The sequence below is a fragment of the Parastagonospora nodorum genome, assembly GCF_000146915.1.
Source record: "Parastagonospora nodorum SN15 chromosome Unknown scaffold_17, whole genome shotgun sequence".
In the NCBI taxonomy this organism is placed as follows: Eukaryota; Fungi; Ascomycota; class Dothideomycetes; order Pleosporales; family Phaeosphaeriaceae; genus Parastagonospora; species Parastagonospora nodorum.
The window spans coordinates 717,040-740,351 of record NW_001884565.1 but is presented as its reverse complement, the minus strand read 5'-3'; the positions used below and the strand labels follow the sequence as shown (position 1 = coordinate 740,351).

The 23,312-nt window shown below is 52.9% G+C and overlaps 10 protein-coding genes across 10 annotated transcripts; 3 read left to right on the top strand and 7 right to left on the bottom strand.

Annotated features, from left to right (window-relative positions):
- Window positions 1-131: 131 nt before the first annotated feature.
- Window positions 132-250, bottom strand: SNOG_10735 (hypothetical protein; the record flags this gene model as incomplete). The annotated part of the gene is made up of 2 exons (XM_001800945.1): window positions 132-180; window positions 210-250. The coding sequence occupies 2 exons, from the start codon at window positions 248-250 to the stop codon at window positions 132-134; spliced, it is 90 nt and encodes a 29-aa protein (XP_001800997.1).
- Window positions 251-978: 728 nt separating this feature from the next.
- Window positions 979-1,987, bottom strand: SNOG_10734 (hypothetical protein). The gene is made up of 2 exons (XM_001800944.1): window positions 1,652-1,987; window positions 979-1,600 (listed from the first exon to the last, which is right to left on the bottom strand). The coding sequence occupies exons 1-2, from the start codon at window positions 1,968-1,970 to the stop codon at window positions 1,014-1,016; spliced, it is 906 nt and encodes a 301-aa protein (XP_001800996.1). The 5' UTR covers window positions 1,971-1,987; the 3' UTR covers window positions 979-1,013.
- Window positions 1,988-3,248: 1,261 nt separating this feature from the next.
- Window positions 3,249-4,809, bottom strand: SNOG_10733 (hypothetical protein; the record flags this gene model as incomplete). The annotated part of the gene is made up of 4 exons (XM_001800943.1): window positions 3,249-3,580; window positions 3,645-4,403; window positions 4,441-4,642; window positions 4,695-4,809. The coding sequence occupies 4 exons, from the start codon at window positions 4,807-4,809 to the stop codon at window positions 3,574-3,576; spliced, it is 1,083 nt and encodes a 360-aa protein (XP_001800995.1). The 3' UTR covers window positions 3,249-3,573.
- Window positions 4,810-7,654: 2,845 nt separating this feature from the next.
- SNOG_10732 (hypothetical protein) lies at window positions 7,655-9,667 on the top strand (the record flags this gene model as incomplete). The annotated part of the gene is made up of 4 exons (XM_001800942.1): window positions 7,655-8,200; window positions 8,253-8,798; window positions 8,849-9,400; window positions 9,455-9,667. The coding sequence occupies 4 exons, from the start codon at window positions 7,655-7,657 to the stop codon at window positions 9,665-9,667; spliced, it is 1,857 nt and encodes a 618-aa protein (XP_001800994.1).
- An 833-nt stretch (window positions 9,668-10,500) lies between these two features.
- SNOG_10731 (hypothetical protein) lies at window positions 10,501-12,031 on the bottom strand (the record flags this gene model as incomplete). Its single annotated transcript, XM_001800941.1, has 4 exons — window positions 10,501-10,887; window positions 10,935-11,324; window positions 11,377-11,971; window positions 12,024-12,031. 4 exons carry the CDS (start codon window positions 12,029-12,031, stop codon window positions 10,501-10,503), a joined length of 1,380 nt encoding a protein of 459 aa, XP_001800993.1.
- Window positions 12,032-12,262: 231 nt separating this feature from the next.
- On the bottom strand, window positions 12,263-13,480 carry SNOG_10730 (hypothetical protein; the record flags this gene model as incomplete). The annotated part of the gene is made up of 4 exons (XM_001800940.1): window positions 12,263-12,808; window positions 12,858-13,037; window positions 13,089-13,276; window positions 13,333-13,480. 4 exons carry the CDS (start codon window positions 13,478-13,480, stop codon window positions 12,263-12,265), a joined length of 1,062 nt encoding a protein of 353 aa, XP_001800992.1.
- A 1,392-nt stretch (window positions 13,481-14,872) lies between these two features.
- SNOG_10729 (hypothetical protein) lies at window positions 14,873-16,086 on the bottom strand. Its single transcript, XM_001800939.1, has 4 exons — window positions 16,026-16,086; window positions 15,601-15,973; window positions 15,412-15,547; window positions 14,873-15,354 (listed from the first exon to the last, which is right to left on the bottom strand). Exons 1-4 carry the CDS (start codon window positions 16,048-16,050, stop codon window positions 14,995-14,997), a joined length of 894 nt encoding a protein of 297 aa, XP_001800991.1. The 5' UTR covers window positions 16,051-16,086; the 3' UTR covers window positions 14,873-14,994.
- Window positions 16,087-16,226: 140 nt separating this feature from the next.
- SNOG_10728 (hypothetical protein) lies at window positions 16,227-17,286 on the bottom strand (the record flags this gene model as incomplete). Its single annotated transcript, XM_001800938.1, has 2 exons — window positions 16,227-17,019; window positions 17,068-17,286. The coding sequence occupies 2 exons, from the start codon at window positions 17,284-17,286 to the stop codon at window positions 16,336-16,338; spliced, it is 903 nt and encodes a 300-aa protein (XP_001800990.1). The 3' UTR covers window positions 16,227-16,335.
- Window positions 17,287-18,198: 912 nt separating this feature from the next.
- SNOG_10727 (hypothetical protein) lies at window positions 18,199-19,288 on the top strand (the record flags this gene model as incomplete). Its single annotated transcript, XM_001800937.1, has 4 exons — window positions 18,199-18,229; window positions 18,287-18,467; window positions 18,522-18,910; window positions 19,011-19,288. The coding sequence occupies 4 exons, from the start codon at window positions 18,199-18,201 to the stop codon at window positions 19,286-19,288; spliced, it is 879 nt and encodes a 292-aa protein (XP_001800989.1).
- A 2,337-nt stretch (window positions 19,289-21,625) lies between these two features.
- Window positions 21,626-23,077, top strand: SNOG_10726 (hypothetical protein; the record flags this gene model as incomplete). Its single annotated transcript, XM_001800936.1, has 1 exon — window positions 21,626-23,077. The coding sequence occupies one exon, from the start codon at window positions 21,626-21,628 to the stop codon at window positions 23,075-23,077; it is 1,452 nt and encodes a 483-aa protein (XP_001800988.1).
- Window positions 23,078-23,312: the final 235 nt, after the last annotated feature.

Sequence of the window (23,312 nt, the reverse complement as noted above, 5' to 3'; positions counted from 1 at the left end):
GTATAACGAACGTGGAGGCTAGCTCTAAGTTTCGTTTGGGGGTGAGATAAAATGTAAGAAGCCGACCGGGGCGTTTGAAAGAATGAAGAAGCGAAAAGCGAAAGGAAGAGACCGAAAGGTTGATTGTTTGCTTACTGCGAAATGTGTCGAGTTGGCTGGCCTTCAATTGCAGGCGATACCCTGACCTTTTATATCTCAATGCATCTTACCTGTCAGTGTCTTCTGCCTTGCCCGTCCTGACAAGCGCCATGACTATCGCCACACCCGGGACCAAGGAAATTGCACGTCTCGAGTTTGACGTCTGCGCGAGCAAAAACGGTGCCAAGCATCGCAGGAAGCACTGGAACCGTCGTGGAAGAAGGCTAGTAAAGCGTTCCTGCCAAGGCGTCATGCGGTATTGAGCGCGATGGAACGTGTGATTTGCGGGCTGCTACTCCGTTACGTCTTAGTACCCGTCGCCTAAGGGTAGGGCCCGCCGCGGTATGTTCGAGCCTGGGTATAGCCGAGAGCGAGGCTGCGCTGTTGTGACGGCCTCGGTCGCGGTGGGGTTTCAGACTACCTCACGACAGCTGTAGCCGCCATCATGACACGCACAAGAGGACAATGCGTTCGGGCTGCCACCCCAAGATCACGGCAACCAGGGCGATTTGGTAAACGTACAAGGCGCAATAGAAACTTATGCAGTAAGACGCTTATCGCTGAGAACAATAATGCTATTGGCAAAGAGACGGCTGGCATGTTGCCGGGCACCAAGGCGATCAAAACAGTTATGCTTGTGAATTCTGCGCAATCGCCGAGAAACAGAAGAATGAGCTGAGGGTGTTCTTTCATGCCTTGTGCAGATCAGGCCGAGACGGATTGAGCACGAATCATAGACATGGCCCGCAGCGCAGGAGGGGGCGGCGTTTTGCCTGGATGCATCGCAAAGCGTGTCGCTTGGATGCCTCTCACAATTTACAGATTCATTGGATAATGCAGTAGATGCGGGGCTTGTGAGCCATATTGTGTCTCTATTAGGTACGATCTAGCTTCCTACGCTCCAGCCTAGTGCGCTTCATCAGCTTCTTGTACTTGTGTTTCTTCATCTTCAGCTTTCGCTGCCTCTTGACACTGATCAAGAGCATGCCGCCTCGCCGTCGGTGGACGTGCTCTCGGAATGTGGCCGGTCGCTGTGTCTGCTCTACTGGGAGATCGACCTCAGTGATGCGCTCGTTGACTTCTTGCGCATGCACTGACTGTTGCGCAAAGGAATCGAGTGCAAGTGGCGGCGGTGGCGGGATAAAGGGAAGAAGTTTCGATGCGTAATGCATGATTGATTCTTCAGTTTGTGGTTGAGGTTCACCAAAGATGTCCGACTCCTGCATCGCCTCGGACGCCTTCTGCTCCTCAAAATGATTTATTATATCCATCCTGGCGGACACGCGCTGGAGAAATTCGGTCAGGGTAGACTCGGTTTTCTGTATCGCCTTCATTCGATATCCATTCAGTTCAGTATTGAACAGGTCATCGATTGCTCCCATGCTTGTCACCGATTGCTGCCACGCTTCTCGGTGGAAGGATATGGGCTGATGCATGGCGAAAAAGGTCGACAACCGCACATCTGCTGTGTGTTAGTATGTCGAGTAACAACACGTTGTCTGCAGCCACATACCGTCTTCGTGTAGGTGCGTGGTGGGTGGTGCATGCGGGACGTTGTCGGCCGAACTCGCAAACGGTATCTTCTTTACCTCATCCTTGTCGAGTTCCGCACCGGTCTTTGGGTCCTGGAGCTGTGTGGGGGCATTCTGCTCCAGCTCCTCCACAGGCTTCTTCTTGTTGCTAGGTGGTATCGAGGACTTGGAGGATGAGTAGCGCCGCTGGTGGAGCGACTTCGATGCGGTGGTGAGTGACGCACGGCAGAGGGAGCTTGCCGGAGTCGTGGAGATAGAGGTAGTCGAGCGAGCGGCTCGCGCAAATGAGGGCGCGAACATGGCCAGCTTCGAGGGTTGAGAGTGGTGTCAATGAGGTTCAACGCGGCTCCAGGCCGCTGTCAGGACTTGCTGCACGTCGTCAGGGCCGACGTTTACCCGATTGGTAGCGCTAAGTGTCACGAGCGCATCCCGGAACACCGGTGCTCGAGTTGCGATAGCGGCATCTCCTCACCGTTCGAGGCTGGCATCATAGGATCGCTCGCTCGTGACTAGAAGCTCCACAAGTGTGACTTCGTCGGTTACTGCTAGGTGAACCATAAGCACCGACTTGACCAGACGACGTTCATGTGACTTCCGTGTACCACATGCCGTCACAACCGACAGAACACGCTACGAACGCTTTGTCGAGTCTAGAGGAAACGCATGACAAGATGGACCCGAAGTCTATTATTGACAGCTGTTTCCTCTTCCACGTGTTGAACAATAGTGCTGTTTGCAGCTGCGTCTTCTTAAGTCTTAGTCCTCGTCTCCCCCCCCCCCCCCCAATCCAGTCCCAAAATCTCACCACATGTATGATCTGCGCTGTATAAGATCCTTACATCGGATATAACATTCAGAAAACCAAGCCAGCCTATACGTCAGTGATATCCGGGATCTTTGACAGCTCTACCCAAACACCAAAACCCCACTATTCCCCACAAAGGTCTCCATTCATAAATCTCACTCGCCTCAGAAACTGTCACCATTCGATCCGATCGAACATGCAAAAGCGCAGAAACCGGCCCAAACTCAGCCCCATTTCAATATAAACCCGCATCTATGTAAGCAAACGTGCAACCCCCCAAAAACCCATTGGCCAACACGCTATCTTAATCTACAACGATCTACAATCACGCCGCATCCATGCATTTATCACGCGCCACACCCGTGCATATCCCTTCTATTCCCGTCGTAGCTAAAACCGTAACTTACTGCATACATCATGCATAGTCATGTAGGTTGGATCCTTTCGCAATCAGGAACAATGGGAAGTTTGTTTTAGGAAGGTTCATTAGATCTGTTGTTGATGTGGTCCGAAACTTTTACTGTGGACAACTGGTTTCTCGGGCTCTTTCCTGCCCCTGCACAAAAGGATGCATTCTAGGATGCGTGGGCGCCGCAGCATACTGCTCGATATAACGACATCCGCCCCCGCCCTTCGCGACGGAATCCTGGCGCGTACAGACCATGTTCTGACATGGTTGACAAAGAAAATTCGCGTTCACGATGTTCACACCGATGTACCTGCCGACAAAGCGATAATACGCGAGGAAGCAGATTGTAGATTGCACGTGTGGGTTTTTGAAAACAGTGAACTGAACGTGATTTTTCCTCTTTGTAATGCCCGCTCGTCTGGCTTGCGGACGCTATTCTGCTCTGCTAATGTGGACCCGCTTGCTCTTACAGAAACGTGAAGGTGCGGAATTATGTCGTGAACTCGTTGTAGTACAGTGTCGAAATAGAAAAAGTAAATCCTGGGTATAGTATGAAAGTAGACCGCGAAGTTCCTTGTATAGTGAACCGGGATACTCGGAGTCGGCGCTCGCAGCGCTTGTGGGCGGTGGTGGATTCGGCGTGCGGCATGCGGCGTGCGGCGTGCACTTTGCGTGTGAGTGCTTCGTGTTCATATGCTGTCGAAGTATCCCTGCATGAATTACCATTCTTCCAAGTGACGCTCAGAATGGTGGGAATTACAAGATGAGGGCGTTGAGGTTTCGCTGGACAATCATGTCCTGAACCGATGCCATTGTCTTCTTGAGAAGATCCGTGTCTGTCGCATTGGTGTAGTGTACGTATACCTCTTTCTTGGGCTGCCGCACGAGGTTGCGGAATTTGTTCGCGAAGAACTCCATTCCCGCCTCGATGTCGGTGGCACCTCCGGTGTAGTCGGGGAAGACCTTGTTGATGGGGCTCATACCACCTGCAATCTTTTCTCGGAAGAGATCAATCTTATTCAGAAAGAGAATGAGAGCCGACCTCTCAAAGTACTTTGAGTTTGAAATGGACTCGAACAACATCAGCGCTTCATGCATTTGATTGCCGTTGCGGTCCTCAACAAGGACATGGTCGTAGCCGCTGATAGCGACGAGGAACAGCACTACTTGGACATTGTCAAAGACGTGTATCCACTTCTTTCGTTCTGACCGCTGGCCACCCACGTCGACCATCTTGTATGTGAGGTTGCCAAGCTCGAAAATGGTTTCGGAAATGCCGGTGGTCCGCAATCGTGTGCGCAGGATATCTTGGTCTGTGGGAAGGAAGTCTCTGCTGAAGAGTCGCTCGATGTCTTGGAAGAAGTAGCTCAGGTTATCGTGTAAGGCATACTGGTTGCCCTTGAGGATTGTCAGCTGCACGCCCTTGTCCGCCCACAGGGAGTTGAACGCAGTGAGGAACTCGTCGGGCAGTGGCTCTTCTGTGCCAATGTCTGGCGCCAAGTTGACGAGCTCTGAATATCTCTGGGAGCGAATTAGCTAGTGCACGCTGCACGCACAGAGCTATGCGGCCTACGATGTTGTCCTCGTCCTCAAAGTCGGTGTCGTCTTCCTGCATGGCGGCGTAAATTGTCTGGAAGGCCGAGACCAGATTGTTGAAGATGGTAGCTCGCCATGTCTTGCGTTCCGACTTTCCGAATCCGCCGGCATTGATGATGCGCATCTGCTTGAGCACCGTCGACTTGCCGCTCTCTCCGGCACCTGTTGTGCTGTGTTAGCTGGAGTGCGTGGCCAAGCTTTGATCGCGCCATACCGAGCAGCAGCAGCTTCACCTCGCGCTCTGCCCGCTTTCTGTCATTGCGGAGGGCCTTCTCAATGTCCTCGTTCTTCCGGAATTCCGGGTCGGCGGGTTTCCTTCCAAAGCACATGATCGCTGGTGCCATTCACGGCGGTGGTGGTGGACGGGAGAGATCGTGGGAATCGTTGGGTTGGTTGGCGGTTGGCGGTTGGCGGTTGGCGGACGAGGGACGTGGGCGAAAGAGTAGGGTAGAGTGACCCTGCTGTGCACTAGCTGTGTGGGTATGTAACCCTACAACATGCGCCAAAAGTTTGGTCAGCTTTGCCGTCTAGCACACCCAGACTGCCGGGAAAGAGTAGATTGCGCTGAGAAGGAGCATGAATCGAAAAGGCGAGCGGGCACGGTAGCGACGACTAAGCGAGTTGCGAGCGGCAGAGCGTGCAGAAGAACAGGGCAAGTTGAGCGAGTGAAGAGACAGCAGCCGCAGCGCCAGGGCGATGAAGACGTTGGAAAGCCCGAGCGCAGGGGAGAGACACCGAGAGAGTCACTTGGGAGCACGCTTTACTAACCATCCCTGCCTGCTCTGTCACTGCCAATTGTGGCAGCACGACGACGCTCGAAGCGGAACGACTAGCCCGCTTTTCGCCTTGTACTACCATTGTGTTCAGTCGCAGCTCAAGGGTCCCTTTACACGGCTGGATGCATACGCGCGGCGAGACAAAGCCACAGAGTTGAGGCTACTTTCTAGGAGCATAGACGCTGCCTAGCAAAGCTGCCCCCACAAGTCGCCGCATACAGGCTATAGACATAGTACATACATATGGACAAGGGCACAAGTTACGTGCGAAGGCAAGCTGGGCACCTTTCCCACCGCACCTCTGGCTGTTTCAGACGGCTGTTCCCGCCAGCTCAACCCCACTTTGACACCTCCGAGGATCCCTAGCGCCAGAATCGCCCAGTCTCCTTCTGTAGACACGCCCGACGAATAGAGTTCGCCCTCTTTTTCTACCTCGATCTCTTGCCTCAGACGTTTGTACACGGATCGCCAGATATCGCCATCGACTGTTCCCACTCTACACCTTCGACCACGAGTGTGCGCCCAACGCCCGCCGGATAAAAGGCGCGTGTGGTGTGGACCCCCTGAACCATGGTCGTTCGATGAAGGACTACGACCCAGGAGATGCGAATCGCGGGATGCGATCTGCATTGCCTTACGCCGCATTCGGAAGCGTTCCCATCTGACTGTGTACAGTAGACATCTACCAGCCTCGGTCGGGTACCGAAAAGCCACGTTCTGTCTGCAGTTCTTGCCCAGACAGGCTCGTTGGCATGCAGATCTTGCACCAATACTTACACGGGCAGCGTGCGGAGCAGGAACGACACGGCCAATGTGCTACAGTAGGCCACGATCTCCGTTGGTCGAATGTCACATCGTCCCGCGTTTCTGGTCCTGCGGCATCCTGGCGCATCTCGACGCACCTGCTTATTGTTCCAACTTCCGCCGAGCATTCTATTCTTTGCTCAAATCCTCTTTTTCATGCTTGCTTCTTGAGCCGCCGGCATCTTTATGCTTGCTGTTTGTTGGGTTCGGGTCTTCCGAAGCCGAACGTGTGCATGCCTTAGTGCATTCTTAGATAAGCGGGCGGATTTGTTACAGTGCTGTCAATTAACTTAGGTCAAGTCCTGAGAGACATGTCTCTCCACCACGTCTGATCTCTAGGCGAGTTCGACGTACACGGTGTATGTGGTCGCTTGAACACGACCGATCCAGCTACAACGGTCTCCGATTTTGAGTTGTTCAATTTCCACCCTCGTCTAAAGTACTTTTTGCTTTTCTCGCCGCGCCTCATTCTTATACGAAAGCACCCGGGCATGTCACAAAACGTCAAGATCACCGTAACGGTGCACACCATCCTAGTACTTCCAACGGGAAGCGACAGGGGTGTCAAAGAAACGACAAGTCGTCGCGTCGACCTTTTGTAGTCATCAACTTCTTTTGACTGCGACAAAGTAGTTTTTTTCCGTTCGTTAGGCACACTCATGTGCATCTTGTATCAAACTCATGAGCAAATCTCTGTCGTAGAGCCTGGTCATGTGTTTTATTCTTCCATTGTGCATGGCCGATATGTACACGTCTGATTCTGTTTCCGGTAGTACATCTTGGTTGGCCTCAACATGAGCACATGAGCAGCGAGTGTTAAAGCTGGTGCCCTAACGACAACGCAAACGAGCATCAACGTTATTGTAACCTAAGCACTGCCCAGCAATTCAATGTCGGTAAGAATAGCCACTTGCAAGAATGCAGTACACATGCATCCAATGGATCCGCGAATGTATGTCCAGTTCCTTGTCTCTCGTCCCTTCTGTTGCTGTATCTCTACAACATGCTTCTTTCCAATAAGTCCTTCGCATCATATACAGCGTTCTCTCTCAGGTCTTATGCATTTCAACATTTGCATGTCTGCACCGGGCGACCTCGTATGTTCATCAGTGACTTCACCGCATGAGAGTAGCGCTGCTTCGCGTTCTCACTTCACCACTGTTCCGATCCTCATACCCGGTTCAAGGTTTCTGGCACACGCGAAAATTTGCTCACTTTGTGAGGTGAAGGCGTGACTGCCGTTCCAGCTGGTGCCGCTCTTGCCTCATATAATTTTAAACCACAACACCGCACCCCCGCAACAACAACTACACGACTATCTCGACTTTTTCAATCCAGCCTACACACTCGCGCCATTCGGCTTGGTAGGCATTGCTCTGTAAGTGCAATGAAAGCGCCGCCTCTCAAGAGCCTGCATGACTAATGCGGTAACTTGCGCAGCTTTGCAAGCTGTCTATAGATCGTGGAGGCTACCACATTTGACAACATCTCGCGTATTCGGGCGCCTCTTATACAGTCAGGTATGTATTGAGCCTCATCTTGGTCGAGCTGGTGAGTCTTACTAACCCGTCTTCTTCCCACAGACTCGCTCGTGATGGTGCCCCAGAGTGCCTACGGCGGACCGACCGCTCTCGCCTACTCCAAGTATGCCAGTCCCAGTGCGAAGCGAGCTCAGCCCGCCAGCTTTCCCGCGGCCGTCTCGTCGACCAAGAGCGCACCTGCCAATGACACAATCGCAACTAGGGAGCAGATCGCGGCATCGCATGACGAGTCTGCCATCGATGTCGCAAACCACAACTCAGATGCACAGCTTGCGATTGCTCAAGGTAACGCTTTGAAGGAGGAGGTTGAACGGCACGCGGCCAAGTTCTCGAGGACCGTATCTGCCGCTGTGACGAACACCCGCCAGCTCCTAGAGCTCATCCGTGAGGCCGTGCAGAAGGAAGACCCGAATGCGCTCAAGTCTGTTGATGATCTATGGACGGAGCTTGAGCAGCTGTTCGAGGCTGCACAAGGTACCAAAGAGGCGCTGCCCCACTTCCTTGAGAAGCAGCGCAACAACATGGCCCTCTACCATGCTTCTGTCATGAACGAGACTTATCGCGATTCGCAGGACGAGCTCAAAATGCAGCATAAGAAAGTCAGTCACGCTTCATCTATTGAGTATCATCTAGATACTAATAACATCTCAGGTCAACCTCCAGCATGATCTCATCCTCGAACACCAACAGGCGTTCCAGGACTATAAGGCCCAGACTGTATTTAAGCTCAAGGAGCTCGATGATCTTCAGGAGCGAGTGTCGCGGCTGACGCTGGAGAAGGGCAACTTCCGGGAGGAGATCGACAAATACGCAAAGATGCTGGAGCACGAGCAGAGCACCAAAGCTGAAGACTTCAAGAAGGTCGATGCTCTCCAGGGCCAGCTTGAGTCTCTTGTCGATTCAAAGAAACAGCTGCTTGCCGAGGTCGACGGTCTTCAGAAGACCATCGGAGATCTCAAAGAGAAGATGCATTCTGCAGAGCAGCAGTTGACCGATCGCTTCACGACGGAGCTGAAAGAGAAGACGGATCTACTCGCTAAAGAGACCGCCAAAGTGACGAACTTGAACAGTATGATCAGCAACCTGAGGACTCAAGAGAGCAACGTCAAGATGGAGATGAACAAGCTCAGTGCCGAAAGCAAGCTCATCAACGACAAGTACAACCACATGGCTTCTGAGCATTCGCAAGCATTCTCCGTAAGTCGCCGCGACGAATAAGTAATTGCAATGGCTAATAATGGAAACAGAAGGGCCATGAGCAGAACAAGAAGATCGAAACTCTGACCGTTGACGCCGAGCGCCTGCGCAAGGAGGGTGACGAAATGAAGTCTCGCATGGCAAAGCTGTCCGAGCTAGAGGCCCAATACAAGAGTCTATTCAAGGAGAAGGCAGGTCTTCTGGAGACAGTTGGAAAGCTCACAGACAAGGTCTCGGTGGCAGAGAACAACTGCGCCAAGGCCAACAAGGAGCTTTCATCTCTCACAGACAAACTCCAACGTATGCAGGCAGATAATGAGGCGCAAAAGAACGAGAACAGCAAGCTCCTGGCAAAGCAGGAGACTATTCAGGCGGAGAAGAAGGAAGCCGCTCTATCAATGCAGGGTGCTTCCGATCTCAAGCAGGAGAATGACAAGCTCAAAGTCTTGGTGGGCCAGCTCAAGGCCGACCAGGCTGCACCTCCCGTTGGTGGAGCGCCAGCCTTCGGTACCGATACAGGACACTTGATCAAGATTAAGGATCTGGAAATTCAAAAGGAGAAGCTCGAGAAGGCTCTCGAGGAGTGGACCCAGCTTGCCCAAGTATGTCTTGTCACAATCTGAATTTCTTGAAGAAAGCAACTAACAGTACGATAGCGCTCTTACAAGGAGTACAAGGAAATGCTCCCAACCTACAAGCAGGCCGAGCAGCATCGCTTCGCCGCCGAGGACGCTGAGAACCAGATCAAGACCCTGCGACAGGATCTAGCGTCGGCTCGGGCTTCTCGGTCCAACGGCACCAGCTCTGGTGGAGATGCCGCATACTGGAAGAACAAGTACGACGGTCTTCTGGCCAACATTGGCAACTAAGTCACCCGCCATCTGCCGTCCAAGGATTCGCATCGTGCTCTTCGCACGCGACGCTGATCCTAGTGAGTAAGCGTGATCACCGATGACCACAAGAAGATTTGGGCAGGATTGAAGGGATGCAATGCTTGGGATGAGGTCCGTCTCTGACGTTTCATACATCCAGATAGTGGCGCCATACTTCAAATGAATGGATACACGTACCCAATCAATGCTGCTGTCCGAACAACATGTGCTTCAACATAACATTGACAAACTAAATCAGATGGGCCCTTGTTGCCGATCGACGAGCCGCAGACCGCATGCATTATCTTTGCCTTCGGTTTCGACGTCGTACCTCGAGCTGACATGCATCCACCAGACTACGCACCCGGCGGATAAATCTGTCTCCTCTCCCAGGATCGGATGATAGCCATGACATGTGCATTTGATCCTCGCGATCTGAGCCGCTCGCATATCGAACTACTAACATCTTGATAGGAGGATAGACTAGTTGGATGGCGAACCACTGTTGGCAGAATATTTGAGGCATGAATTTGCCAGTGGGGAGCGGACTTTGTAGTCTCGTAGTATGAGTATGGCCGCTTGGGAGTCGGTACTAGAGTTCTAATACCGTCGAAAACATGGTCGGAAAAGAAAATTTGGCACAGGCCTTTGATCGTAATCGGTGCATGAAAGACTACACAGGCAAGAAAAGAAGTGGTATCATTGAAGAAGACGTTACGACCGGCGCCGCCTCAACCTGCAAACGCCTCAATTTTGATCAACCTAGAGGGTACACCAAAAACTCCGCGCCCAAACTGACATGCTAGACGCTAACAGATGCTCAACCACATCTATCCCACTCGCTTATCGTCACCTTCATCCGTGGGTGCCACCTCTTTAGTCAAGTAGTCGGCGTTTTCAGCCTCTTCGTACTCCTCGATCAAGCCCGTGACGACTTCCTTAGCTTCGTCGAACTCGCCAAGGCCATCCTTGAACGGGGCTTCGCGCTTGTAGGGCTCGAGGAAGGCGTTTCGTTTCCTGAGGGTGTTGTACTGTGCGACTATACGTTTGAAGAGGGTGGCGATACCGGTATGGTTGGCAAGCATGAGACCGGACACACGGTGCGAGGATGTGACATATGGGGACTTCTTGGTAAGGGCAACTTGGATCGAGGCAGGGCCCCATGGGATGAATGTGGCTAGTCGTCGTTCTCGGATGCGCATAAGTGATTTGTGGACCTATATTCGTTAGTTGAGCGTGCTACTAGCAGAGCAGGAAGACTTACATCGGACGGGTCAGCCTCTCCTTGAATGATGTTCAATATCGACATGTAGCAGCTCTTTTTTGTGGGGTTCGTAGAGACCATGCGGTTCTTGGGCTGCAATAATCGCCTCATGACGTCCAGTACGGTGGTCTTGCGCACAGTCTTTGCTTGTTCGACATTCTCACCCGAGAAGGGCGTGTAGGCGGTCATGAGGAAATGGCAGCGCGGCGTGGGAATGAGCGATGCTACAATACCAACCAGGTCGTTGTGCATGTATCCGGGGTATCGAAGCGTTGTGGTACTGGCGGACATGACGGTCGAGACAAGCTGGTTCGTCTGCTCGAATGAAGGATTCAGGACATGCAGTCGGTCTGCAGCGATCTTGGAAAGGGCGCCATTGTCAAGGACGACCTGAAATGAAATATTAGCTTAAGTCATGCGTGACTGCACCATGTGTACTCACCACAGAATCGGCGTTTTGGGTCAACCGGCGCATACTGAGCAAGCTGTTGTATGGCTGCACCACGATGTCTCCTTCTTGGGTGTTGGGAAAGACGCTGTATGTCTGTATGAGCTTCTTGGGGAATCTGTCGTTTAGTCGCTCGAGCATAAAGGACCCGAGACCCGAGCCAGTACCGCCTGCAATCGAGTGCAGCAGCATGAAGCCCTCGAGCGAGTCGGAGCCGTCTGCTTCGCGATCGATCATGTCCAGAATATCCTCATGCACCTGCTCGCCCATGCTGTATCCCATGCCCCAGTTGTTTCCCGCGCCGGTGCCATCTTTGTGCATGTAGAAGTTCTCCGGGTTGTAAATGTTCTTGTATGCGCCCGTTTGGATGGAGTTCAGCACTCGCGGCTCCAAGTCGAGGAGGATGGCTCGTGGGATGTACCGCGTGTCGTCCGATTGGTAGAAGAAGACATCCTTGCGGTCGCCGCCCTCGGTCGCGAAGTCTTCGAGGTTGCCGTCCTGGTTGATGCCGTGTTCTTGACACAGCTGCTGCCAGAACTGCTGCCCGACGCTGTTGCCGCATTGGCCCGCTTGCAGTGTTATTATTTCTCTGGTTAGCAGTCAGCGATATAGTCACGTGTATTTCACACTGGGTGGCGTACCTGGGCATGTTGTTGTGTTTGCGATGGTGTGGTGGGCTGTTGACGCGTTTTGGCGGGGGCTTGGGCGCGACTTCCCCAACTTATTCCTCGCGTTGCACTTCCATGTCATCTCACTTCACCCCACGCCACGCCACATGCGCTGAGACGTTTACGCTTGCCTTTAAGATGTATTATGGAGACTGTACTCGACAGTGTTGGAACGTCTTTAGTTACTGACACTATAGCTGCTGCCCGACTGCCTACCGCCGCTTCGACCTGCCCTCACCCACGCCGTAATATATCCAGAACATGACGGTATATATGAGAGCGAAGAAGTTGATCCTCAATACATCCAGCCCGTCCTTCACGCGCAAGCCATCCTTCGTGCCCTCGTGCCAACCTTTCCGAACCTCGAGGTAGAGCTTCGGGTCGTCCGTTATGACGCCATCTAGGCCCTGCCGAGTGTCCCATCGCATCCTCGACTCCTCGTTCACCGTCCACGCGTATACCGGCCGTCCATCGCACTGAGCTTTGCGGATGAAAGCCTTGCCCCATGGCGTCATCAGAACCACTTGCGCCATGTTGAAAGACACATTTGGCACTGTGAAGAAGTAAGATGCGACCAGCGTCGAGAAGCCAATGTGTGACACGGAAAAGCCGGGAAGATATCGTGAGCATAGCGGAAGGTATTTGGCGGCCCATATTCCAAGGACGATCTTGGTGTTCCAAGGTCGTGAGGGAGAAGGAGCAACACTGCGGATTGTGTCACCGATCAGTCGCATTACGTCCTCTGCGTTGTTGTCGAGCTACAATCGTCAGCGCGTCGCAAGGTAGACCAAGCTGCAGAGGACATACCTTGATATCCAACAGTACCCAGATGTCTTCCAATCCGGGTTGTGCAAGATACTCGAGAAGGTCGGCGAGGCGGGGCATGGGCTCATGAGGTTCTTTCAGCGTTCTCAGCTTGCTCAGAAACTCGTAGTCGCAGTCGATGAGCTTCTCATCTCGCCCAAAGCAACGTTTCAAATCTTTATCCTGGCAAGCCTTAGTACTGGGACATGGGTAGAGAGAACATATTCAACTCACATGCGACAAAACAACGACACCGTCTTTCGAGAGGTGTATATCCGTCTCGAGCGCATCTGCACCCACACCTACAGCGCCCTTGAACGCCCCCATCGTGTTCTCAGGAAACTTCGCCTTGTACCCTCGGTGGGCAATAGCCTGCGGTCTCCTCTTCCCGGAGACATCTTTCTTCGCATACGCAAATGAAGCTGTCTTCGCATCAATACATGCATGTCCAGCCATGTCGATCATGAAGTAGTCATACCTTTAGGAAAGTCGCTCCGGGGACCAAGAAGCGGTTGCTCCACTATCTTGTCCAACTGCCTCGTCAGACCCTCAAACACAGGCGGCACACCCACAACCATGTTTTCAATAATGGGTGTCTGCGCATCAAGCGCTTCGTCATATTCCATTGCGTCAAGCTGCTAAATGCCGAAAATACCCCGCTGGTCTAACTGAGCTGACAATGAACCAACCCCTCGGCAGCGCTATTCGGCGTTTGCGGAATTAGAGCTGCGCTGAACAAAGGACTGGTTAACGAACGTGAGGTTGGAATTTCAATCCAACAATTCTTTTCGAGAAAATTGAAGTGGAAAATTCAAGTGCAAGATGTACACATGGACAAAAGTAATTCCTTAATCCCCGTGCGAGCATTAAGGCACACCAGACAAACCCACGCGCCCACCCGACCATCTTTCACAACCAACACGCACACTCCCCAATGCAGGCAAATACATTCCACACACAGTTGCCTGATTGGCCAGCGCGCGCAAGATGCAAGCATGGACCCAACACATTACCCCTCGGATGTCGCAGCTCCCGGGCGCGCCACACCCCGACGTGCAGCGGGAAATGTAGCAGCCGTTTCGACGTCGCACGATGCTAAATTTGCGGTGTGGTGCGCGGACTGCGCGGGATTTTCGGGTGCGAGGAGGGTGGGTTAAAAGATTACGAAGTTATGCATAGCGAGGAGAGGTGGATTAGGAGGAGGCTTTTAGAGGTGGGAGGATGAAGTGGTGTGGCTGAGGATGATCGGCGCTAGTGGGCGATCATCTCTCTGCTTTCAAGCATCATGCATGGGAGTTGAAGGAAATGTCCAGCCGCATCTGCGGCTAACTCATCTCAAAGGCATCTGAATGTAGAGGGACGAACAGCCCCACATCATACTCAGCTGTATTTATATATCAACAGTACAAATAACGGAAAAAAAGCCGAATAGACAGGCTTCAGCAGCGCAGGTGTGTCTGTTGTACTCCAAGTCACTGTAGATTGATTGAAGTAGCCTGAGAGGGGCTAAGTTGACGAATTACATCCATAAGACCTGGCTGAAAGATGAAAACGGGAGAACATTGGCACACATGCTCATCATCGACGTCCCGGGCTCGGTACTGTCCAAGCCAGCCTGGTTACGAATGTGGACCAGAGCCCGTAGCCGTCCATGCTGACACGGACGTTGTCACTGCACAGCGTCCCGGCCACAGCTCTACCGTTGTTTCCTTACTCTCTCCTCTCTAGATACGAGTCCAAGCTATCCACATAAAGTTTTCTCCCTGGGCCCGCAGGCTGTACCAGGATAAGAGAAGGGAAGAGAGAAGCTGAAGGTTGGCAGTAACTTGCCAAATTTGCATGTGATGAACAGACGGCTGCGATTGGATTACGCCGAGGGTATTCGGAGTGGGTTGAGGATAGACGGGCGATATGATCAGCCGCCTATGCATTCCCACTTCACTTGGAGTAGGAGAATGTATGGGATAAAGTAGAGAGGCGCTATTGCCCGTAGTTTGCAGCGAACCACTACTCTGAAGTTCTGTGTAGCTGCGATCGTTGATTCATGCATCTTGATATGTCTTCTACTGTTCATTTGTGATATACGGTAAGCCAAAGCCTCTCGTCCTGAATGCTTCACACCAAATCCACATCCACATCTTTACGTAGCCACCTCAAACTTCGGTGAATACTTGGCCGCGGCCTTCTCAAACTCGCCCTTCTTCTCCTTCCAGTCCTTCAGCGCCCTATGCTCGCCATCCACCTGCTGCAACTGCTCCTTTAGCTCGGCCGTCTCCTTGGTCTTGCCCAGTAGCGTATTTAGCACGACTAAATTCGCAATCGTGTCGGCGCTCTTCGGGTCGATGCTAATGGCTTGTTGCAGCGCAGCCTCGGCTTCGGGCAACCTGCCAAGATGCAGTTCGGAGACGGCTTGTGCGACGAGCGAGTGTGGGGATTGGGATTGCGAGGTTTGCGCGAGTTCTTCGAAGACGTAGAATGCGGATTGGTATTTCTCGCCGCCCTGCAATGCCATGTCAGTGAAATTGTTGTGATTTCTGGTGTGTGTGGTGGTTGTTACCTCGCGCATGCCAACCCACGACTCGGCAATGTTGACGAGCAAGCTGTCCTGGGCCCATTTGCGCGCGCGTTGGGCCTCTTTGGAAGCGAGATCTGCGCGGTTTTGCTGGAGGTGGATTTGTACGATGAGCGCTACGCTGTGCGAATGTCAGCTTGCTGTCCCACATATCAGATTCGAAAGCCGGCGTACGCATCCAAGCTGCCCTGGTGTTTGCTCAACAGCGCCAACGCCTCCTCCGTCTCCCCCGCCTTCTCCAGCACCATGCCCCCGAGCAGCTGCACGTTCAAGTTCTCCTGGCCATGCTGCTCTGCCAGCTTCTTCGCCTGCGATAGCACATCTTTGCCCTGTTCTTGGTCTGCGAGCAGCTTTACTGCGATCAGGTCTGGCGTCTTTTCGCTGGCGAGCTCCGAGGAGACGTCTTTTGCTTGGCCGAGGGCGATCTTGGAGCGCAATTGCAGGACGCGGACGGGCAAGGCGTTACTTGAGGAGAAGGAAGAGGTGTCGAAGTCTAGGACTTGTTGGAATGCGCCGGCGTGGAAGGCCGAGTGGATGTTTATGAGCTCTGTGAAGTGGGTGAGTGGGTTGTTTGAGGTAGCAGAGCGGGGTGTTCGCACCTCCTTCTGGCGAGTATGGGTCCATGATGAGTGTTGGTATAGTTGCAAAGGTATTGGAGGTTCAAAGAAGGCGATTGTCTATGTTGCAACACTGGAACTGCTGCTATGCTGCTGATGCCACGAATATGTTTGGCGCGTTTGCTTGGACCCTGAATGCCTCTGATTGGCTGACCAGGGAGTTGCACATCACCGAATGGGCACTTGAATCAACAACCTGATTCTCTGTGTCTATTCATATGACATCCATGTCCATACTCTGATCAAATTGACCAGGAAAGATACATTTAGGTCATATCCACAAGAGCCACGACTACACACGACGAATGGTGAAAGTCATGAACCTCGTTCCCGCAGGTACAATCTTAGCGTTCATCCTCTTTGTTAGATCCTCCTCACCGAAAGAAGACTGAACCTCCCACTTTATCCCAGTCTCGTCACCAGCCTGCTTCCACATCTTAGCCCACGACTCGAGGTTGTGCCAGTATGAGCTTTTCCCTTCCTGGATGTGACCGATGGTGCCTGCTTCGGGCATACCGCCTTGTCTCCCAAAGACCATGACCCCAGGCTCAGCCTTCAGCAATTGCCCGATTCTCTTGGCTGCTTTGACTTGACTGTCCCAGTCGAACAGATGGAAGAATGAAGCAGCATGTACGATGTTAAGCTTGCCGTCAAGCTCCTTCAATCCAGAGTCGGCGTCGAAAACGTCCGCCTCGATGAATTTACTTTTCAAGGTGGCTTTGTCAAGAAACATGTCGTATCCAATACTCCAGAATTCGCTCTTGAGATCAGAGCCATACATGTTATCCTCTGGCGCACCGTCGTGGGCAAGCTTGCGGATGTCCTGGCCCATGCAGCATCCGATATCAAGATACTGTTCTCCATTCTTGATGCGTTCGAGGACTTCCTTGTAGACCGGCGACTCCATGACACTCAAGTTGAGGAAGCCCCAATTGCCAACGCAGGGGTATGGGAATATCTTGAAAGCTTCATCGCGCTACAAAGCTGTGAGTTTTTGGAAACATCGACGGCATTGTATACTCACGATCCGCTTGATGTGCGTCTCAACTTCATCGGGAGCAACGTGGCTATACTGCTCGAACAGGTCTCTCGCAGGAGGCTTGAGCTCTCCAATCTCCTTCTTATACCACGGAAGAATCTCGGGCTCTTCGATGTACCTCTTTGTTTCGATGTACTCCCCAAGCTTCCTTTGTATCTCTTGCTTGTATTCGGGCGTCCCTTCTGCATGATCAGATGTAGCCATTGTTGCTGAGCGGGTGGATTGTATGTGTGCAAGAACGCAGAAGCGGTGGCTGTGAGTTTCTTATATGAGGTCTGGAACCATGTGTATGTACCTCGCTCTTCATGTACCTTATGTCCGGATGCTCAAAAGCGAGAGGGCGCCAGGCAAGCGTCACCCTCATTCTCAAGATTAGCGCCCTCCTCCAGGCATCACCATGTGCAGGATTCTAGCCCTGTAGGAAGGATGCGCTGTGCAAGAATCATGGTTAGTTCCGCTTACATTCGATAACCTTCTGCCAGCCGGCCCTCGCTCCCCACGGTCTTAGTTCCATGGTAATAAGACGATTAGGCGAAAGCTAAATTCCGCTCCCGACGGATTTACTTCACGTGCCGGTTCCTGAAGCACTGGTGCAAGTCAACGTGGAAGCAATATATGCTCAACCACGACGCTATCAATAATGACCTCGGGAGCATGCAGCGACGACTTCTACTGTCGATGGAGATGGATGCACTGCTCAGGTAACTCCACAATGGAAGCTGCGACAAGATGCTAAAGTTTCAGTATCCACATCACCATGAAAGGTGAACCGCACATCGAATCTTCTACTATCATAAGCAGACGAGAGACGGCGACCAGAAAGAGAAGCTGTTGGCGATGCGGAGGTTTTCCGACCAGGTGCTGGCTAGGATGGCCTGGCGGGGTTATGGTGGGGCAAGGATGTGTCTGGCGCCAATGACGTGGGCGCGCAAAAAATGTGTTTGCGGCCCAAAGAGCAAGGTTGAAAAAAACGCTCAAGCAATAATAGACACCGCAAATCTGAAGCTACTTATAAGTGTCCGCAGGAGCCTATCCACTCCACTTTCTTACAAACGCTGCTCACCTGCAACACCCAAATACTTTCCCTCTATTACCCGTTCCTTCCATACATTCAAGATGCCAAACATTGAGCACCCCACTATCAAGGGTACGGACTCCCCAGCTCTATAGCAGTTAAGCTACATCCACTAATCCGATCTCTCAGATGGCTGGTTCCGCGAGATCTCCAACATGTGGCCCGGCCAGGCCATGACCCTCAAGGTCAAGGAGGTCATCCACCACGAGAAGAGCAAGTACCAGGACGTCCTCATCTTCGAGTCGACCGACTACGGCATGGTCCTTGTTCTCGACAACGTCATCCAATGCACCGAGCGCGACGAGTTCTCGTACGTTATAGCTACAAAGTGAAGTGGAAGAGTCACTTGCTGATAGTGAGATAGCTACCAGGAGATGATCACTCACTTGGCCATGAACGCCCACCCCAACCCCGAGAAGGTCTTGGTCATCGGCGGTGGTGACGGTGGCGTCCTCCGTGAGGTCGTCAAGCACGACTGTGTTAAGGAGGCTGTCCTCTGCGACATTGACGAGGCTGTCATCCGTCTCTCCAAGCAGTACCTGCCTGGCATGTCCGTTGGCTTCGAGCACCCCAAGACCCAGACCATTGTTGGTGACGGCTTCAAGTTCCTTGAGGACAAGAAGGGCGAATTCGACGTCATCATCACCGACTCCAGCGACCCAGAAGGTCCCGCCGAGGCCCTCTTCCAGAAGGCGTACTTTGAGCTCCTCAACGGCGCCCTCCGCGAGGGCGGTGTCATTAGCACACAAGGTTGTAAGCCCTCTCCTAACCCGTCAATGTATTGTCTACTTGCGAGGCTTCCATGCGCCAGTCGGCGCTTTGAAGAACTCTAGCTAACTTTATATCCAACTAGCCGAGAACCAGTGGCTGCACATGCCTCTCATTGCCAATCTCAAGAAGGCTTGCAAGGAGGTCTTCCCCAACGTCGAGTACGGCTACACCACGATCCCCACCTACCCATCCGGGCAAATCGGCTTCATGGTTTGCAGCAAGGACGCCGATCGCGACTTGAAGAAGCCTCTCCGCACCTGGGCTCCCGAGGAGGAGGAGCAGCTGTGCAGGTACTACAGCAAGGAGATCCACGAGGCGGCCTTTGTCCTTCCCACATTCGCCCGCAAGGCCCTCCGATGAGCTACTTAGTCCAGCGCTCGCTCGACACTTGCACTTCTCTTTGCACATCATTTGATACCACGATTTACGAACGATACACAAAAGCTGGGAAAACAACTGCTGAAAATGGCAGTAACACATTCCAGCGCATCGCAATACAACAACGTATAATGTGTCACAACATTATTGCCTCTCTCTCTGCATTGACTTTGCCACTCCTTGCCCTGTCGTTCAATTTTGCGGCTGAACCACGACTCGTAGCTAATGCAGTATTGACTAAAATCGAGCCATTACTTACCCATCCTTAGTGAACTTGACATTGACAGCCGCTCGACAGGCGCCACTTTGACAGCTTCATGAACCACACGCAGCTTGGCATTACGGCAATTCGAATCGGCATCTAAGCATCTGATCCAGACTCTAGGATCAGAGGGTACAGTACCTGTTGTGTCTTGTTTACAAGGACCCTGTGCCATGCGCGAGTTTCAGTACACCGCCTCAGGCAGCACGTCAAAAGTGGACGACTTCCCATACAAGTGCCAGCACATGAACATTGCCAACACAAAAGTGAGCCCATTTCTAAACAATGTGTCGTGCCGTCCCTCCCGCTTCCTTCCTGGGCTCTTGTTGCATGTCATCAAGTGGTGTATGAGTTCTGTGGGGCGTCGTTCCAATACCAGCACAGGGACTCGGTTACCGGCTTTACTGCAGAGTCAAGCTTCAAACGAGCTATCGCCCGCCTACCTGCACCAGAATACGATTCGAAAAAAGGTTCGCTACGACTATGACCGATAGTCCAGCTCGGCTTGTTTCGTCGCACTTGAGCTCCAATTCGCTCTTTCTCGACGCCGGTTATGCGGCATTTGTGCATGAGAGGCGGTATAGACTGAGGCTCAATCATCGCTTTGCCCGTACGGGCATGGCCCGCTACTAGTGTCAAGTTGATGTACACTACCACTGAGACTATTCGAGATACGTCGGAGACTTGAGACTCCTGAACGAGGAAGCGCTCGCTAAGGAGGCCTGGCGGGTGTTGATTGATGGATCAAAGACATGTCAGCATTGGCCGAACTCAAGACAGTGCTTGACGGGGACCATCTGACAGCTGTGCGCCTCCCAGGTCGGCGGCACTCTGTTCTGCTGCAATGTCTCCAATTGCCAAAGTCGTAGATAGCTTCGTTCTATGTTTGGGAGATGCTCCGATGTGGCCCACGGGTTTCTGACGCTTGAGGTGTCACAACCGCCCTAGCGGGCTAGCCGTTAGGTACTTGCGGTCCCTTCGTTTGAGGCTGGCGCGCAGGATCGCGATAATGTGGCTCGTGGGTCTGGAAAGACTGGAGCGTCGGTGTCGCGCAGATGTCAAAGTGAATATAGGCTGGCTGCATCGTGTCTAGTGGGCTCTGCAAGCTTCACAGTTTCGCACCTTCTTCCAGTCTTTTCGGTTCTCGGCCTGGGGTCGTAACCACTCTTCACTATTTTCTTGTGTTCTTCACTTGTTGTAATACCTTGAGCTGCGCTCTCGTTCACGATATCGAATTCATTCTTTCGGCGGTAACACGGCCATCACATTGCTATCCGCCATTCTTGTCATCACCGGCCACCATCACAAAGGAAGCCTCGCGACCTGCCGCCCATGCAGTGAGACACGAACCATAGTTCCTTCCCCTTTCGACATTCTTTAATTGCCTGGAGCATTCACACGATTACACGTCTGGCTACGTCGATTACTTCGCGCTGTACATATTCACCCGCGTCAGCATCGTAATCCCCCGATTACAGTACATACCGCGCTTCCCGAGGTCCGCAAGCAGCACCTCCGCAGCAGTTTCATAATCTATTACGCTTTTGTACTGGTGTGCATCCAGCAGGATTCAAGCAAGCGCAATGGACCCTCGCACGAGCAGGAATGGGGAGCCGTTTTCTCCGGCCAAGATCCATCCGCTTCTGTCCCCACAGTCAGGCAGGAGTTTCGCCGATGTTAATTCCGTCGACGCAGCATTAAGCCCCAACCGCCCCGTTGATTACTCTCCGCAACCTCCGCAGACGAGCGTCCACTGCCCTAAGGATGCGCCATATAATGACTCTCCGGTAGCAACTACAGAAATAGGCGGTGCGCCTGCAGCATCAGAACCCACCCCGACCATCTCCACCCCGGACGAGTCGTCTCGGAACGACCTTGATACCGAATTAAGCGCCTCGTCCTCGATCGAAAATCTGACGGTGCTACCTCAGGTGCCTTCGTTTGGCGAAAACCGCATCCGCAAGCATCGCAAGAACGCGTGTTCCATAGATTCGGCAGTGCCCCGCCAGACGATTCTCAAAGCCCTGCAGTCCCGACCACCCATGTCCTCGTCGAGCATGAACGAAGTCCTGATGGCCCCAGGAAAGACACAGCGCTCCAAGAGCGTCAACCAGCAGCGCCTTGCTGAGGCGCTCGAGCAGCTGCAGCTGCAGTCGGACGACACCGCCATCAATAAAATGGCTGCCCTTGCGTCACCATGCTTCTTCCACAAGAAGTTCGACAAGGCTGTGAACATGGACCGGGTGCTTGAAGAGATGGGCGATGGTGAAGATGACACAATCACACACTCGCGCCTCATGCAAACTGCCATCAGCGTGCGTGAGGTCTCGAAACAACTGCAGCGTCGTCCTATCAAGATGACCGTGCGCAATGTCATGATCGTGACAAAGGCCCGCGACAACGCTCTGGTCCACCTCACGCGCGAGCTTGCAGAGTGGCTTCTGACCACTTCTCGCTATGGGTCTGATGTTGGTGTCAACGTCTATGTAGACCACAAGCTGCGCAAGTCGAAGCGCTTCGATGCCCCATCTCTGGTAGCGAAGGACAAACGCTTCGAGGACATGCTCCGCTACTGGAACCCCGACCTATGCTGGGAGACTCCTGAGATCTTCGACCTCGTTCTCACACTCGGCGGTGACGGTACCGTCCTCTTCACATCATGGCTCTTCCAGCGTATCGTACCACCGATTCTCTCCTTCTCGCTCGGCAGTCTTGGTTTCCTCACCAACTTTGAGTTCGCGCAATACAAAGCTGCTCTGAACAAGATCATGACCGACGTCGGCATGCGCGTCAACCTGCGCATGCGCTTCACCTGCACCGTTTACCGCTACCAAAAGAACGCCGCACAAGACCAGCCCCAACACATCGAGGCCGAGCAATTCGAGGTTCTCAACGAGCTTGTCATCGACCGCGGCCCAAGCCCCTACGTCTCCAACCTCGAGCTGTACGGCGACAACAACCTGCTTACTGTCGTGCAAGCTGACGGCTGCATCTTCTCTACGCCAACGGGCTCTACGGCATACTCACTCTCCGCCGGTGGCTCTCTCGTACACCCTGACATCCCTGCCATCCTGCTCACTCCCATTTGCCCGCACACGCTCTCCTTCCGGCCCATGCTCCTCAACGACAGCATGGCGCTACGCGTCGCCGTCCCGCTTCGCTCGCGCGCCACAGCCTACTGTGCATTCGACGGCAAAGGCCGCGTCGAACTCCGCCAGGGTGACCACGTCACCATCGCGGCCTCGCAGTACCCCTTTCCCACCGTGCTATCCCAACCCACCGAGTGGTTCGATAGCATCAGTCGCACGCTCCGATGGAACTCGCGCGGTGCGACGCAAAAAGCCTGGGACGGCGACGACGAAGAAGCAGGCAACGAGGAGGAAGCCACGTTTGATATTGATTTTGACAACGACGACGTCGATCGCGATTCGGGATATAGTGCTGAGGGCTCGACGGTCGATGGCAAATCCAGTCCGCAACGCAAGGGTATTATTTTGCCCTTCTTGTAGACTCGGACGTCTGCTGGCTTGGGCGGGTCCCTGGTTTCTTATCCTTTTGCATATTGTTTAACCCTCCTTTTTTTTCTTGTTGTTACATAAGCATGAGAGGGTGTGTGGATGTCCGTCTTCTTGTTGGCAAACTTGACAAGAGATGGTTGTTTATATGGTGAATAGCGCGATCGTTTATGATATCCTAGAACGCGTGTAGAAAAGATTGTTAGTTGATGGGAGGCAAATGAAGATG

Excerpts from the sequence above, each read along its gene's own strand:
- SNOG_10734 (XM_001800944.1), bottom strand. The coding sequence starts at position 1,970 with ATGTTCGCGCCCTCATTTGCGCGAGCCGCTCGCTCGACTACCTCTATC. Across the intron at positions 1,601-1,651 it reads CACGCACCTACACGAAGACG|ATGTGCGGTTGTCGACCTTT; the intron begins GTATGTGGCTGC and ends AACACACAGCAG.
- SNOG_10729 (XM_001800939.1), bottom strand. The coding sequence starts at position 16,050 with ATGGACCCATACTCGCCAGAAGGAG. Across the intron at positions 15,548-15,600 it reads CACCAGGGCAGCTTGGATGC|CGTAGCGCTCATCGTACAAA; the intron begins GTACGCCGGCTT and ends ACATTCGCACAG. Across the intron at positions 15,355-15,411 it reads CGTGGGTTGGCATGCGCGAG|GGCGGCGAGAAATACCAATC; the intron begins GTAACAACCACC and ends ATGGCATTGCAG.